A 17,411-nucleotide genomic window follows, 5' to 3' on the forward strand; every position below is an offset into this window, starting at 1 on the left:
TACACTGTAGCCCCCCATACACAGTAGCCCCCCATACACAGTAGCCCCCCCATACACAGTAGCCCCCCCATACACAGTGCCCTCCACACACAGTACCCCCCATATAAGGTTGCGCCCCTGGGTACGTGTGACGTCATTACGCACGGGGCGCAACCTTATAAAAGGGCCTGTCGCTGCCACACAAGGAGCCACATAAGGTGATAAGACGAAGGTGGAGCCCTATGGGGGGGTACTGTGTATAGGGGGCTACTGTGTATTGGGGGGCTACTGTGTATGGGGCTACTGTGTATTGGGGGGCTACTGTGTATGGGGGTACTGTGTATGGGGGGTACTGTGTATGGGGGGGCTACTGTGTATGGGGGGTACTGTGTATGGGGGGGCTACTGTGTATGGGGGGTACTGTGTATGGGGGGCTACTGTGTATGGGGGCTACTGTGTATGGGGGGCTACTGTGTATGGGGGGCTACTGTGTATGGGGGGTACTGTGTATGGGGGGCTACTGTGTATGGGGGGTACTGTGTATGGGGGGCTACTGTGTATGGGGGGTACTGTGTATGGGGGGCTACTGTGTATGGGGGGTACTGTGTATGGGGGGCTACTGTGTATGGGGGGCTACTGTGTATGGGGTGGGATACTGTGTATGGGGGGTACTGTGTATGGGGGGGCAAAACTGGTACATAGTTATAACTCACTTATAACTGACTGCCTTCTCTCTATATTGGTATTTTATTTTGATTATTGAAACTTAGCAGTAGCGGCTGCATTTCCCACCCTAGGCTTATATTCGAGTCAATTGGTTTTTCCAGTTTTTTTAGGTAAAATTAGGTACCTCAGCTTATATTCGGATCGGCTTATACTCGAGTATATACGGTATTATGTTATTATAAGGCCATAATATAATAAGAGGGCACGGTTTCATTCATCACATAATAAACATTACAAGTTCCACAAGGGCAATGGTGCATGGGGAGATTTAAGATGTTCTGTCTGATGCATTTTTTTTTAACTCAACCAAAAGGTATAAAGACTCCCCAAATCGCCATTCATTGACCTCCAAATGTACCGTTAAGCCCATTCATGCCTGGAAGTATGCCTTGACAGGTTCTGACCAACATAGAAATCCTTTATGCCGGGGGTTTATCTATGTACTGCTAATCGAATTTTCCAAAATTATAAATCTAATAACAAAAATCATATCTTTTAATGATTAAGACAATAGGCAAAAATCATGTTGGGCACAAGCCCTATTCACAGTACCGATTAGCATCTATAAGCAAGGGAACTCTGTAATATAGCTTTGACCATTTAGGGGCCTAATATTTAATTATACAAAAAAAGAACAGAATCTCCACCTGTATGGATTCATATTCAGGCTGAATGCTAGGGAATATTCATTTTGTTAACCAAAGAAAGAGCACCCTGCCATTTGCTGCTGGTAACTTTTGAAAGGATGCCAATACAGTATGCCCTGACATGTTAATATGTATATACAGTATACAAAATAAATGATGATTTCCTCTGTTCACAGGTCGATGTATCCCCTTCAACCTTAAGTGTAATGGAGATAATGACTGCGGGGACAATTCAGATGAAAGAGTGTGTCGAAAAAGAGAACCACAGAGAAGCTTTGAGCCCATTCCTGGCATCCAGTTAATGGGAAATGGGTAAAATCCTTTTGCCTTTAGTTTATATATGGGTAAAGTCAGTGCCGGATTTGCGTTCCAGGCGCCCCAAATCCGCCCCCCCTCCTCCGTTGCACACCCCCCACGGCACGCGAGCGCACATGCACAAACATTTAAACTCCCATACGGAGATGTGGGAAGAGGTCCCCATTGCTCCGTATGGGGGCAAAATTTCAAAATTTTGTTGCGGCGGGGCAACATGCCGCCCCTAAATTTCTGCCGCCCTAGGCCTGGGCCTTTGTGGCCTCTCCACAAATCCTGGCCTGGGTAAAGTAAATCAGGTTCATTTGTAAAGGGCAACAAAGAGGCAAAAAAGGGCTCAGTATTTCAGTTGTACATATAGTCAGGACCAGCAGTACAGGGAATAGTGCGGGATAGAAGTGTTACTGCTGTTAATAACAATTACATTTAATCACATTTATTCAATATTTACTGAAATGTTTCTGTTATTGTGAAAGTGTTATATGCGAAGTTTGCAACCTTTTTACAACCATGAATAAATTGCTTATGGAAAAATAATGTGATGCACAGGCTTTAACCAGAATCCTCCTTTTTCAGATTTAATTACTTATCTGGGGAAAGCAGGGGAGAAGTCCTGGATAACTCTTTTTTTGGTGGAAAAATGGATAAAGTTTATGGGAACGGCACTGGACAGAATAGGAAGTTATATCGCCTTTCTGCCAACCTTGATACCTTTAAATTTGAGGTAAGCGTTTAGCCTTTAGTGCGGATATACACGTTTCATATTGAACGTTCCTTGGCCACCTTCCCAGTACTGAAAGCAGCAAGATAATGATACATACAGAACATATCTGAAGGCTCGCCATGCCCAGTGTTTGCATTTGGCACAGTCAGCAATACGAGCGTCTGCATATTGTATTAACAAGTGCTGTTATGGATTTACTTGTCATTACGCTTCCAAGGGACTGTCACTTACTATACACTCAGAATGTCATTATTTATGTGCTAACTTGCTGAAGCTGAACTTTGCAAATATGCAAACTGAATACAGATCAGTCAGCTTATCAGTTGGTTTATGCTAACATGAGGTCACAGTCGCAGTTTCTAGACTGGGCAATGATAAAGGTCCATTTGGCTAGATGAGCTAGAGCAGTCTAAAGGGAAAAGAAGGTTTGGGGTGTTAGGCTCTGTCTTGAACAAAGGAAGAAGTAGACTCAATACAATGCCATCATACCCAAGTGTATGTGAATCATTACAAGGGAAGAGGTAGCCTCAGTACAATGCCATCATACCCAAGTGTATGTGAATCATTGCAGGGGAAGAGGTAGCCTCAATGCAATGCCATCATACCCAAGTGTATGTGAATCATTACAAGGGAAGAGGTAGCCTCTGTACAATGCCATCATACCCAAGTATATGTGAATCATTGCAGGGGAAGAGGTAGCCTCAATACAGTGGCATCATACCCGAGTATATGTGAATCATTGCAGGGGAAGAGGTAGCCTCAATACAGTGCCATTATACCCGAGTATATGTGAATCATTGCAGGGGAAGAGGTAGCCTCAGTACAATGCCATCATACCCAAGTGTATGTGAATCATTACAAGGGAAGAGGTAGCCTCAGTACAATGCCATCATACCCAAGTGTATGTGAATCATTGCAGGGGAAGAGGTAGCCTCAATGCAATGCCATCATACCCAAGTGTATGTGAATCATTACAAGGGAAGAGGTAGCCTCTGTACAATGCCATCATACCCGAGTATATGTGAATCATTGCAAGGGAAGAGGTAGCCTCAGTACAGTGGCATCATACCCAAGTATATGTGAATCATTGCAGGGGAAGAGGTAGCCTCAATACAGTGGCATCATACCCAAGTATATGTGAATCATTGCAGGGGAAGAGGTAGCCTCAGTACAGTGCCATTATACCCGAGTATATGTGAATCATTGCAGGGGAAGAGGTAGCCTCAGTACAATGCCATCATACCCAAGTGTATGTGAATCATTTGATCCTTTAGCTTAATTCTTTTTAACAGTCCACTAACCAAATGCACATCAGTAAGTTTAAAGGGTTGGTAAGGGCAAGTGCCTTTGATAGTTGATATTTAGTTTAAGTGACAGCAAACAGACCACAGACCTGAACCAGAAACCTACTGATACTGTATATTTAACGGCACTGCCATTTCTTATCAAACAAGCTGAGAAATGAAGAGGATGATGCCGTGCCCACTTTTTACAACAGCCTGATTGACTTTGATAAGGAAAACAGCAGGACGGGGTCATCTCAGTCATCAAGACGGGGCTCTGCTGGGATTCCCTTGTTATTCCACAGAAAGAGCAACACAAGAATTACTTCATCGTCATCCTTCAGAGAAGCCGCACAAGCCTCCCGTAAACAGGTAAAGGGGATTATACAATTACGGAGTAAACATCTATCTAGATCAGTGCTGTCCAACTTCTGTGGTACCGAGGGCCGGAATTTTTCTGGCCTCCGTGGTGGAGGGCCGATAATGGAAGCTAGTTTTGACCACTCCCCTTTTTAAAACCACACCCATGTTATCGCATGACCAAAGCCATATTAATGGTGGTAGTACAGCAAAAACCTGCCATACTCTGCCTTCCTTACCCTGCCTGTGTGTGCCATACTCTGCCTTCCTTACCCTGCCTGTGTGTGCCATAGTCTGCCTGCCCTACCTTGCCTGTGTGTGCCATACTCTGCCTGCCCTACCCTGCCTGTGTGTGCCATACTCTTCCTGCCCTACCCTGCCTGTGTGTGCCATACTCTGCCTGCCCTACCCTGCCTGTGTGTGCCATACTCTGCCTGCCCTACCCTGCCTGTGTGTACCATACTCTGCCTGCCCTACCCTGCCTGCGTGTGTCATACTCTGCCTTCCCTACCCTGCCTGTGTGTGCCATACTCTGCCTGTCCTATGCTGCCTGTGTGTATGGCACACACAGGCAGCATACAGCAGGCAGAGTATGGCACACAGGCAGCCTACAGTGACACAATGCTGGCACTGCTCCTACAGTCTGCACAATAACTATATATTAAAAAACTTTTTAATTGCAGTACCACCACAGTATATGTTCTTTTTATAGTGTGTAGGGTTTATTTGTGGGTTTCTACTGCTCCTATACTCTGAGGTGTGAACAGGGGAACAATGTGGGTGATTACAGCCTGAGCCTGAGGTGTGAACACTGCAGGGGGTGAACAATGCAGGGATTAAAAGGTGTGAACAACACAGGGGATTACATTTTTAAACAATACAGGGACTTTTTCAGTGTTTATTATGCTTCAAAACAGAGACAAACCCGAAAGTAGAAATACCCCATCTAAAAGCTGTTGAGGTCATGGAGAAGCCAAGGCGGCTGCCCTTGATTCCAACTGAAGGAACTTTCTTTGCTTCGTGGTATTAGCGGAGGTTTTTTTTTGGACTATCCATTAGTTGAAAAACAAAATAAATGATGCTGTTTTTAATAAATCACGTGGCATTTGTGGTTTTAGAGAAAATTTGTTTTTTTTGTGGTTTCTAAAACCCCATGAAAATAAGGATGTTGATTAATGGGCCTCTTAAAGGAGAAGGAAAGTCATTTTGGCATTTTACTGCCAATAAATTTGCCACATTAGTGCCCATTATAAGTAGCTTCCTGCCGGCAGTCTAGCCATTATAGCTCAGATCACACATTCCTAAGGGAGGGGGAAGGGAGTTCTTAGCATTCTGCTGGGAGGGGTGAGCAGGAGAGGGGAGAGAGAAGAGAACTGCGCAGACTCTGGCCGCGGGAATTAAGGATGTTTCTGAGAGAGGAAGTCAGACACTGGAATATCAGGTTTACAAAAAAGGAGACAAGAAATCATGTGTTTCTTTTAATAGAGGACTCAGTGCAGCATTACTGTGAGTGCTTATGGCTGTATTTACATAGACCTTTCTGATAAAGCTTACTTAGTTTTTACCTTTCCTTCTCCATTAAAGTAAGGGGCTGTTGTTGAATTGCTGTGAGTGAATCAGTAAGGTGAATTTTTATTTCTATTGTAAAATATATGGATTTTATAAGTCCCCAAGGGGTTCCACAACCATTATAACAGGTCATGGCACTTAAAAGTGACTTCTATTATCCTCATATTTTACAACAGGGGGTGCATTATTTATTATAATACACAAGTCCCAATGAATTGTGACAGAAATGACATCACTAAACACAGTTTATAAGGATAAATTCATGACTCTAGTAGATTATAGAGCTTTAACCTGGACAAAACTGGGGCATCCACAAATAAATGGCAGAGAATCTTTCCTGAGGCAGAAAGAATAAAGAGTGAATAGTAAAGAGGGAGCTGGCCTGTGAGATGAAGGCTGGGTGGAAAGAAGAAGAGAGACCATTGGGCAGTGGAAAGAACAGGTTAAATCATAATAAATATTGATATCACCAACCTTAAACTGGTTTCCCCCCACCAGAAACTGGCACAATGGGTTGATATGGAGGGTATAGGTTGATACTGAGGGACTAGAAGGTTCTCTTCTGCATACGACAAATGAGACCAGCCTTCTCCTTCTTTTCTCCAGCATGCCCTCTATCAAAATGCTCATTTCTTCTTTTGAGTTTGCTGATATCAATACACAAATACACAGACAAATCATCTGCAAACAAATACCTATATAAATCAAGCGCTACAGATTTATATATTATACCGCAGTAGCCTGGAGCAGAAGCATATTTAACTAAACCACTCCCTAAGAACTTCATCAAGTATCCCAGTTGTATTGCTACCTGAGTTCCCTTTAAAATAAACTCTTTATTTTACACATTCAGCCTTTATGCATTATTTAGTAAGGGAGCAATTAACTAATTAATTGACATTGTCCTTTTTTCTCCTTTTAGAGTTCTAAATTTATAAGAATCAATAAAGTGATCTCGGTGTCAGACTTCACAATGAAGAAGAACAATCTCTGGCTATCGGATGTCTTCCTAAAGGCACTTAATAACCTACCTCTGGAATATAACTATCCTCTTTATAGCAGGATATTTGATGATTTTGGGACTCATTACATCATGGCTGGCTCAATGGGTGGTTCCTATGACCTTCTCTTTCAGTATAGTTCTGAAAATTTGAAAAGTTCAGGTAAATTACAATCTTACTGCAAAAACACTCGAATTAACCAAATATGGCATCAAAACTTATTTGGTGGGATTATTGTTCCAAGGCTTCTTACTGCAGGAAACAATTGTATAGGTATAGGACCCATTATCCAGATTGCTCGGGACCAAGGGTATTCTGGATAAGGGGTCTTTTCGTAATCTGGGTCTCCATACCTTAAGTCTACTTAAAAATCAATAAACCATTAATTAAACCCAATAGGATTGTTTTCCATCCAATAAGGATTATATATATCTTAGTTGGGATCAAGTACAGGTACTGTTTTATTATTACAGAGAAAGGGGAATCATTTAACCATGAAATAAACCCAATAGGGCTGTTCTGCCCCCAATAAGGGGTAATTATATCTTAGTTGGGATCAAGTACAGGTACTGTTTTATTATTACAGAGAAAAGGGAATCATTTAACCATTAAATAAACCCAATAGGGCTGTTATGCCCCCAATAAGGGGTAATTATATCTTAGTTGGGATCAAGTACAGGTACTGTTTTATTATTACAGAGAAAAGGGAATCATTTAACCATGAAATAAACCCAATAGGGCTGTTCTGCCCCCAATAAGGGGTAATTATATCTTAGTTGGGATCAAGTACAGGTACTGTTTTATTATTACAGAGAAAAGGGAATCATTTAACCATTAAATAAACCCAATAGGGCTGTTGTGCCCCCAATAAGGGGTAATTATATCTTAGTTGGGATCAAGTACATGATACTGTGTTATTATTACAGAGAAAAGGGAAATCTGTTTTAAAATTCTGAATTATTTGATTAAAAAGGAGTCTATGGGAGACGGGATTTCCGTAATTTGGAGCTTTCTGGATAATGGGTTTCTGGATAAGGGATCCCATACCTGTATTACTGTTCATTCATCATAGCCAAGTACTCACCAGTTATCCCTTATCATATATATGGTCACCTCCAGAAAAGCAGCATTAGATACGCTTAGCAGTAAGAGCCACCCCAAAATCCCCAACAGCAAGCTGTTATCATGTTCTATAACTCAGGCTGCTACTTTCTGAACAAGGTGTCACACTGTGGGTATATAATACCTTCAGCCTATGGTCCCAGAATTCCTCATAGACTTCTTATAATTTAAGACTGAACATTGCAATGGAGAAACACGTTTCCATAAATGAAGACCCATTTAAATTAGCCAGACAATGATTATGCACAGCATCCTTCTAGGGCAGAGGCTTCTAAACTGTAAGGCTGGTCCTCCTTGAGGTGGAGTTTAAGTCAATGAATAAGGTGGCCGGTTTGATGACCAAACAGATCTCCAAGACTTGGGGCAGACATTTGTTGTCCTGAATACTTGGGGACTATTTCTATACAGTTATAACATTTGTGCTACAAAGGGGACTTGAACATAAAAACTCAGAAAACCGCTGGTCTGTGTTATATGTGATATCAATGACATTTTCCATCTTGACAACTTTAGTGAATATCCTTTTTCTTTTATTAGGTTTAACCAATCAAGAGTCACTTGAATGTGTCAGGACTGAAATTACTTACCGAGTGTTTTTTAGAAAGAAAAGAAAAGTCCGAGAGTCGTGTACAAGGAACAAGATGTCTGAGCGCTATGAAGGTACAGAACAAAGCACACGGGCCAACACACTCCCTGTATACTGTTCCCTATAAACCACATGGTGCAACTACCATTTATCCAATTTAAAAAAGAGAGAGGAAAAAGTAACAAACTGTGTGCTATTAACTTACTTCTAATAACACTTACTTTTAATGATAAATACATTTACTGGGATTGCCATATTACAGTTAATATTTTCTAGGATAGATGAAGTAGTTTGCCGTGTGTGCTAGATTTATGAATAAGGTCTTCTCCATCTTTTGGTCCATGGGGACCAGTTTACGACTGTAACCAGGGAGATTAGACTGATCATCAGTCATATTTGTGTTGGGTATGCTTAATCCACAAGCAGACTGTGCTTAAATGGTTGAAATTTATATCTGCCACTTTATATCTGCCATCAACATAGATTACAAAGTTTTATGTAGGGGGTTGGAAAAAAAGATTCATAAGATTACAAATGTTTGGGCAGCCCGAAGATACACTGAGCATGAATAATGAAAGCCTACTTTCCTATGCTCGTAGTAATCAGGCAAAAATCCATATACCGTAGGCACAATGAAATGGTCAGACTTTCTTCTTCCATTCTTTGGTCTTGGGTCAGGTTCAGATTTTGATGGTCTTGGTTTTTATTTATCTTATATATTGCTGCACATAGTCTTGTCTTGGTCTTGAAAAATAAGGCTATTTACACAGGTACCATATTGTCTAGAGATCATCGCAATAGGAGACTAGTTGTTAGCCTTGGTGGTTGGAGATGTGTGGCCTGCTTTAATTGCACTTTGTGTTGTCCACTTCGGAGATATTATAAAGTAGCTCAAGGCTGCTATTTTATTTGTGGACCAGGTAGGCAAAATGTTAAATTAAGATCCTCTAAACCAGCAGTTCGCAACCTTTTTTACCCATGCAAGTGTAAAAACTGTTGGGGAGCCACACAAGCCTAACAAAGTTCTTTGGGGATACGAAATAAGGTCTGAGGACTGCTTGGAACTTCTACAGGAACTTCAACTTTAAGGTCACTGAGAGCAACATTAATGGGATTGGTGAGCAACATGTTGCTCACGAGCCAGTGGCCGGTTTTCAAGTCCGGTTGAATAGTTACAGTACTTCCCACAGTTCAGATCTACTCATCCATGTGCTTGGTCTATCCTGGCTAAGCAAAGACAATTATTATATAGTGAGACTCTTCATACTATATTTTTTGCAGGTTCATTTGTGCAGGCATCAGAAAAATCTATTTCTCTAATAAAAGGCGGGAGGGCAGAGTATGCTGCAAAATTAGCATGGCAGAGGCAAGAAACACTTCCAGAAAACACTGTGTTTGAAGAGTGGGTAAAATCAACCATTGACAATCCAGTTGTTGTAGATTTTGAGGTAAGCAATATGACATTTAGATGGATATTATTGGCAATTACTATTTTTACTAATAATTCTTATAAAGTGGCAGCTGCAATGATAATTGATGGGTCTATGCATCAAACGTACAAATGGCAGTTTCTATGGCTGACACACCTGCAGTTAGATCCATGGTCAATCCTGCCATAAGGTGAGTTAGGCTCTTGCATCCCACAGTACTAAGGGTCAGCAGGGCTGTTATTAGAAATAATGGGGCCCCATAACCCCCCCCTTAGGTCCTCTGACAATTATCCTGCTGCCTATTTGAGCCCCCTGGGTTGTAAGTCCTGCCAACGAAGATGACTGGGATCTAGTTAAAAAAATAATGCTCACCTATAGCACAGACGTTCCCCTCAAACCCTACGCTCTCTCAATGCAAGCCCTGCCTCTTTTGCAACCCACAAATCAGACTGTCCAGTTTACATAGGTTCCATAATAATGAAACATTAACATAGTGGTATGATTTAGCCAGGATGGGGTAGTGGGGGATTATTATTAGCTATACAGCTGTAGGCCAACCGAGCAGAGTATAATGTTTGATGGTAGCAGTACAGCTGTATGTTGATCCTCCTTCCCTTATCTTAAAGCTAGCACCAATTCTGGATTTAATTACTGGTATCCCATGTGCCGTGACAAAGAAACGCAATCTCCAGAAAGCATTTGCCAAATATTTGGAGACCTTTGACCCATGCATCTGCGCACCCTGCCCAAATAACGCCAGGGTTGTCCTATCAGGCACTGAGTGTCTGTGTATCTGTCAGCCTGGGACATATGGAGATAACTGTGAAAAGAGGACTCCAGACTACACATCAGGTATGTTGGACAATATGTAGAGTTATGTTTGGATATTTTATTCCAAACTGATAAAATACCTCCAAAATGTGCATGTGAAAATTGTTTTTCATCTAAATTTATTTATTTGTGCCCACTCTGTCTGCACCACGGTGGATAAAAGTGTATTTTGTGAATTCTGCAAAATACTGGTGGAGGACACAAAAACATCAACCAACGATCAACCAAAATCCCATCATAATCCACTTTTATCAACATTTTGAGGATTCGGAAGTTTTCTAGCATTCTGATGGAAGCACATGCCTTAATGACACATTACAGGGACATGGTCCAAGAGCTAAATATGTGGTTAATTGTGGGGAACTGTATAACTGAACATATTTTTGTTTGTTCCATTCAGTTGTAGTTGATGGTGCCTGGGGCTGCTGGAAAGCATGGAGCTCATGTGATGGAGCCTTTACCAGAAGAAGGACAAGGGAATGTAACAACCCCTACCCGCGTAATGGAGGAAAGCCTTGTGAGGGCGAGGCAACGCAGGAAGAAGACTGTAATATCTCACTGTTTGAAGATACGTAAGTGAGAGTTAAATGCTCACTTTGTAATGTTTTTTGTAGAAAATACTATTTGTAATGAAATGCTTCAGATAAAATATTGGTTTACTTTTGCAAGTGCACTGGGTACAAACATGTACTCATTTAGCCAGGGATCCCCAAACTTCTTTACTCATGAGCCACACACAGATGTAAAAAGTGTTGCTGGACCCGCATGAAAAAAGTTCTTTGGAGATGCCAAATAAAGCCTGTGATTGGCTATTTGGTAGCCCCGTGTGGACTGCAGGAGGCTCTGCTTGGAGTAAAACTGTGTCTTGGTGCTTTCAAAATTTGTCTCCAAACCAGAAATGTTAAAATGGGCACCTGCTTTGAGGGCACTGGGAGTAATATCAAAGAGGGATGGGGAGCAACATGGTGCTTACGAGCCACTGGTTGGGGATCACTGCATTTAAACATGGCTGAAACAGATAAACATGGCTGAAACCCATATAACATATACATACAAGTGCCTTTGTTCTATTCGTTTACTATTCAGGGATGTACTAATTCATAAAGGTGAGTTATCTGCATGGAGGGCATCAAGGATCCATCTGGCAGAAAGGGATGAAACAAGGGTGTTGTTCAGCCTCGTACTTTATAAGAAATCTAAGAAATGGCGCCAATTAGACGCACTGTATAGTGTCCCTGAGCTTTTTCCACTGATTTTCCCACCATTGTTCTAAAAACCCTTGGATACTTAAAAGCATTTAATGTGAGTTTGTGAAGCATCATCCTAATTTAAATAACTTTCTCAATTACTGCTATTTTTCAGAGGAGCCCTGTGTATTAATGAAGGAGATAAAAAGGAAACTGATCGGGTACAACCTGAGCATGACACTGGATGCCCTAAACCTGATCTGCTCGGGATTGCCTTTCTTACAGTAAGATTTCCCTTCTAATTCCTATTATGAAACTGTTCTGGTGTCCCCAGTGGGCATCCAGTTTATTAGTCCAGTGTTTCCACCCAGGGTTGGACTGGGCAGCCGGGGCACCGGGCAAAAACCCGTCTGGTGGGCCCCAGCAGCCCAGGCCCGATCCCCAGAGGGCCCTCCATCAAACCTCCGGTCTCCATGACGTGGGGTGCAGTGTTAGTCTCTAAAATCTTTTTCCAGCAAAATGTTGGAATATTCCATCAGCCTCTTTAGTTGCAGTGAATAATAGGATCTAGCCAGCAAAATGGCTGAGACAATAACAGGCTAAGCAGTAACTTACATAGTTACATAGGGTTAAAAAAAGACCAGAGTCCATCAAGTTCAACCCATCCAAGTAAACCCAGCACCCACAACCTATACTTACCAATCTATACACTCACATACATAAACTATAAATACAACCACTAATACTAACAGTAGTATTCCTCAACCTCACTGCCCTCACCGTGAAAAAACCACCTTCAAATGGAAGCTCCGTTCCTCTAATCTAAAGGGGTGACCTCTGGTGCGCTGATTGTTTTTATGGGAAAAAAGAACATCCCCCAACTGCCTATAATCCCCTCTAATGTACTTGTACAGAGTAATCATGTCCCCTCGCAAGCGCCTCTTTTCCAGAGAAAACAACCCCAACCCTGACAGTCTAACCTCATAGTTTAACCCTTCCATCCCCTTTACCAGTTTAGTTGCAGTCTCTGCACTCTCTCCAGCTCATTAATATCCTTCTTAAGGGCTGGAGCCCAAAACTGCACTGCATACTCAAGGTGAGGCCTTACCAGGGACCTATAAAGGGGCAAAAATATGTTCTCATCCCTTGAGTCAATGCCCTTTTTTATACAAGACAGCACTTTATTTGCTTTAGTAGCCACAGAATGACACTGCCTGGAATTAGACAACTTGTGATCTACAAAAACCCCTAGATCCTTCTCCATTAAGGAAACCCCCAACACACTACCATTCAGTAGATAGTTCGCGTTTATATTATTTCTACCAAAGTGCATAACTTTGCACTTATCAACATTGAACCTCATTTTCCAGTTTGCTGCCCAGTTATCTAATTTTGTCAAATCGCTCTGCAAAGCGGCAGCATCCTGCATGGAACTTATAGTTTTGCACAGTACTGTCTGACAGATTTATCTAGTGGCCTCCTTCCTTCTGCCGACCTCAAGTTCTGCCTTTTGGGGAGACTAAAGAAACAGCTACGTGATTTGAATTAAAGGCGGCGTGTATTAGTAATATTGATCTACCCTTTAATGAGACTTCACCTTCTGTACAGAATGAAAAGAACTGGTACGATGTGGCGGAACAGATTGAAATCGCTTGTGTATCAGGATATGAACTATCTGGATATCCATTCCTAAGGTGTCTGCCTGATGGAACATGGAAGCAAGAAGATGTAGAGTGTGTTAGTAAGTGCCTTGGTCTTTGCTTAAATTAAATGATTTCCATTAAAATGTTACATAGCAGTTTGACTATGGAATTCAAAACAGAGTGGTGAGTTGCTTATTGCACTTACTGATCTTGTGGCTTTATTTGTGTTTGAAGAGGTACTTTCTATTGGCTTATTTATCAAATTTTGGGTTTGTGATTTGGGGAGCCTTGACTTTCCTTAAGACAACTTCCATTGACTTCTACTTAAACTTGCAAGCTTTTAAATGCCAAAGTTCATTTTTTGGATTTTCTGCCCTTAATAAATATTGGACATTTGAGTTTTTGAACCATAATTCGAATTTTGGGAGATTTCCTGCAAAAGGACTTGAATTGGGGAAAAATGCAATTTGATTGTTGATAAATCCCCCCTTAACTGCAATGCCCATCCTCCACCCCTTCACCCCCCTCATTCACAATTACACATAAGCAAATCCTTTTATCTCACATATGGACCACTGGGGACTGGGACAGCATTTTAAAGAAACCTCCATCATTGCATGCCCAAAGTCATCAGGGGACTCAAAAAGTAAAAGTGAAAGAGCCAATCAGAAAAGTCTCCTACCTCCTCTGTTTCCATTGCCTGTTTCATTGGGCTTTGCTGTGCGTGTTTGTTGTTTATCAGACTGTCAGTATTACTAACGTGTGTGTTCACTTTCAGAAACAACATGTCCCAGGCCAAAAGCATCGGAAGATATAACAATATACCACTATAAAACTGATTACAAAGTTGGAGAAAGCATCCATGTGAGCTGTCCCCGTGACTTTGTCGTTGTTGGTTCAGCCCGCTACACCTGCGGCAGGGACCTTGAATGGAACCCACCCATTCTCAGACAGCTTACCTGTGGAAAAGGTTCATTGCTTTATATTGTTTTAGAGAACTCTAAATGGGAGACTAGCAGGGATCAAAGAGCTGTCAGGCACTATGGCCTGTGTCATAGGTTCTACGTTCATATGGCACGCAATGGTTTAATAGTACATGAGTAGTGGTGGGCAAAATGTTTCGCCAGGCAAAATTCGCTGTGTGTCCCAAAATTGTCGTGGGCATCAAAAGAATAGTCACATGTCAAAAGAATAGTCGCGCATCAAAAAAAATAGTCGCGGGCGGCAAACGAATAGTCGCGCATCAAAATAAATAGTCGAGCGTCAAAAGAATAGTTGCGGCGTCAAAAGAATAGCCGTTTCACGAATCTTTTGGTTCTATGTTCATATGGCACGTAATGGTTTAATAGTACATGAGTAGTGATGTTTCGCCAGGCATTGATTTGCGGCGAATTTCTGCGTTTTGCCATTGGCGGATTGTTTTGCGAAACGGATAAAAAATTTGCCGCCAAAAAATTTGCCTTGTGTCCAAAAATTTTGCGGGCAGTAATAGTCGTGCGTCAAAACAATAGTTGTGGCGTCAAAATAAATAGTCGCTGCATCAAAATAAATAGTTACGCGTCAAAAGAATAGTCCCGTGACAAAAGAATAGTCGTGCGTCAAAAGAATAGTCGCGGGCGACAAATTTTTTTTACGTGCGTCATTTTTGCCATTTCGCGAATCTTTCAAAAGCTCTCACACAGTACTTCTTACATAGACACTATTTGAACCAATAGAAAAAGAATACTAGCTAACCCTCCTGGATTAGTCTGGGCATATTTGGCAAGTAGCAGTTCAAGTAATGGGTTTGCTTGAAAATAAGCAGAATAGATGGCAGATCAGGGGCATAGCTGGACATAAAGAGGAGACAGGGTCTAAAATAATAGCTGATTTGTTACTCACAATGACATTGAATATCCACATCTGCTTCTGGCCAACCTCAGCAACACTTTGTGCTTAATAAATAATAAAGAAAACCATTCATTTGTCTTAATCGCTGCATTCTCCTGCTTATTGCGCAGAGACGCAGAAGGTAATACAAGGGAACTGCAAACCAGGACAGAAGCAGATGGGCTCCGATTGTATATGTATGTCTCCTGAGACTGACTGCGGGTAAGTAGAGTAGCAACGGAAGGCACTTATATATTTGACATTGGCAACTGTCCATCATATTACTATAAATGTATATGATACACAAGAGCCATAAATATCCTGTAAATTGTATCCTTATATAGAGATTTCATCAGTTATAATTGGTTCTTAGTGATGTAATTTTCATCACGTGACACTGAAATGTGTGTATTATAGTTATAATATAATTATAATAAGTACTAAATAAATAAAGATATTATAAGTCACCACAGTTCCATGCTCTGTTCACAGAAAGTATCTTATAGTTTTATTGATTTGTTGTAATGCTGCCACATTTTAAAAAATGTTGTTAATGTTGGTAGAGATAGAAAAATCACAGAAAATTGGTCTGTAAATAAGTTGGCGCAAATTAGACATTTTTCTACAATTTAGACATGTAACACCTGTTGGGCCAGTAAAGGGTCAATCCAGACTAGTATTAGGTAGAGCATGTGTTACATGCGATCCCCCTTTCCCAGGATGGGCCTCCGCTAAGTGGGAGATGACTTTTAGGAGCGTTTTTAGAGATGAGGATGGTGTTGAACTACATCTCCCTGATGCTGTATAGAGTAGTGCTAGTAATTAGGACGCCAGAAGGTTCTTTGCTGATCAACTATTAACATTTATTGTTACACACAGAATGATGCAGGGTGATACTCACAAATCTTGAGGTAGATGGTGAAGCAGATAATACAGTTGTAGTTATGCAATGCAGAGTAACACCACGTTGGAGGTAGCTAAGGAGATATAGGCAATCCTAAGGATGATCACCTGGTACTGGGCCGGATCCCTACAGCAACGGTGGATCAGGGGAAGAAACTGCCTAATACCTATGTCTGACTGCGGTCCCTTCAGTAAGGCAAACAGAGCCTGGGTATTGCTAAACCCTTTTTAGATCTCCTATGGTGGAGCGATTTCTGCTCATGCTAGATAGCCCTGCCTGTCTCACACTATATAGAGTGTGCTATTACAGGATCTATCCCTCTGCTAACTTCACCTCATTCACGGGGCCCTGTCCCCGACTTTCACTAGAGTACCAAGGGGCTACTCTAGGGCAAATGGCTTTTACTGGGGCCAAGTCTGATCCCAGGCTCGATGGAGATGTCACCTGAGAGTCAGAAGGCAGCCAAAGAGGAAGCCCTCCTCCTTGCAAGACACTTTATCAGTCTGCAAGGGGAGTGGTCATCCTTATGTAACGCTTTTCTGACCCAATTTGAAATAAACCCAGGCTAGTGGTAAATAGAGAGCATGGGTTACATTTGCGACACTTAATACAAAGGGGTGAGCCTCCGCTATATGGGAGAATCAGGATGGAGCGAGGGTGTAGTGGAACTACAACTAGCTGATGTGTGGTGTGCAGGTGATAAAAGATGGACGCCAGAGGATTCTTGCTGATCAACTATAGTACAATTTATTGAAAGGCACAAAGTGATAGTGCAGCAGGGTATACTCACAGACACAGCAATGTATGATGGTCACAGATTGTACAGCAGATGTGACACTTTAGGCACAGAATAACCCCTTTGGAGAATGCACATAGGATTAGCTGAATTCAGGAATGGATGCCCTTTATCTGGAATGGATCCCTCCGGCCGACTATTGATCAGGGTGAGGAACTGCCTGAATACTACGTCTTAACCGCGGTCCTCAGAAATGGCACACAAAGCCTGGGTAGACTAAACCCTTTAGTTACAACTCCTGGTTGGGGCTATTTCTGCCCTTACTAAATAATCTAACTACAATCACCTCTCCTAGAGGGTGCTATAACAAATCTGTCTGTGCTGGCTTAACCTCGTTCACGGGGCCCTGTCCCCGACTTAGCACTAGGGTAGGTGGTCCCCTAGGGTACAAATGGCTTCTGGGCCTATGTTCTGGTCCAGGCTCAGTTGGGATCTGTCCAGA

General features: G+C 41.9%; 1 protein-coding gene across 1 annotated transcript in view; it reads left to right on the plus strand.

Moving 5' to 3' along the window:
* c6.2 (complement component 6, gene 2) overlaps positions 1 to 17,411 on the plus strand; it is a 46,854-nt gene that overhangs the window by 21,826 nt on the left and 7,617 nt on the right. The window contains 12 exon segments of the mRNA NM_001006863.1: positions 1,529 to 1,664; positions 2,241 to 2,388; positions 3,843 to 4,043; positions 6,523 to 6,763; positions 8,261 to 8,383; positions 9,591 to 9,757; positions 10,366 to 10,591; positions 10,971 to 11,142; positions 11,933 to 12,041; positions 13,366 to 13,498; positions 14,179 to 14,370; positions 15,401 to 15,491. Coding sequence (NP_001006864.1) covers positions 1,529 to 1,664; positions 2,241 to 2,388; positions 3,843 to 4,043; positions 6,523 to 6,763; positions 8,261 to 8,383; positions 9,591 to 9,757; positions 10,366 to 10,591; positions 10,971 to 11,142; positions 11,933 to 12,041; positions 13,366 to 13,498; positions 14,179 to 14,370; positions 15,401 to 15,491 — 1,939 coding nt within the window.

The sequence above is a fragment of the Xenopus tropicalis genome, chromosome 1 (genome assembly GCF_000004195.4).
Source record: "Xenopus tropicalis strain Nigerian chromosome 1, UCB_Xtro_10.0, whole genome shotgun sequence".
Taxonomy (NCBI): domain Eukaryota; kingdom Metazoa; phylum Chordata; class Amphibia; order Anura; family Pipidae; genus Xenopus; species Xenopus tropicalis.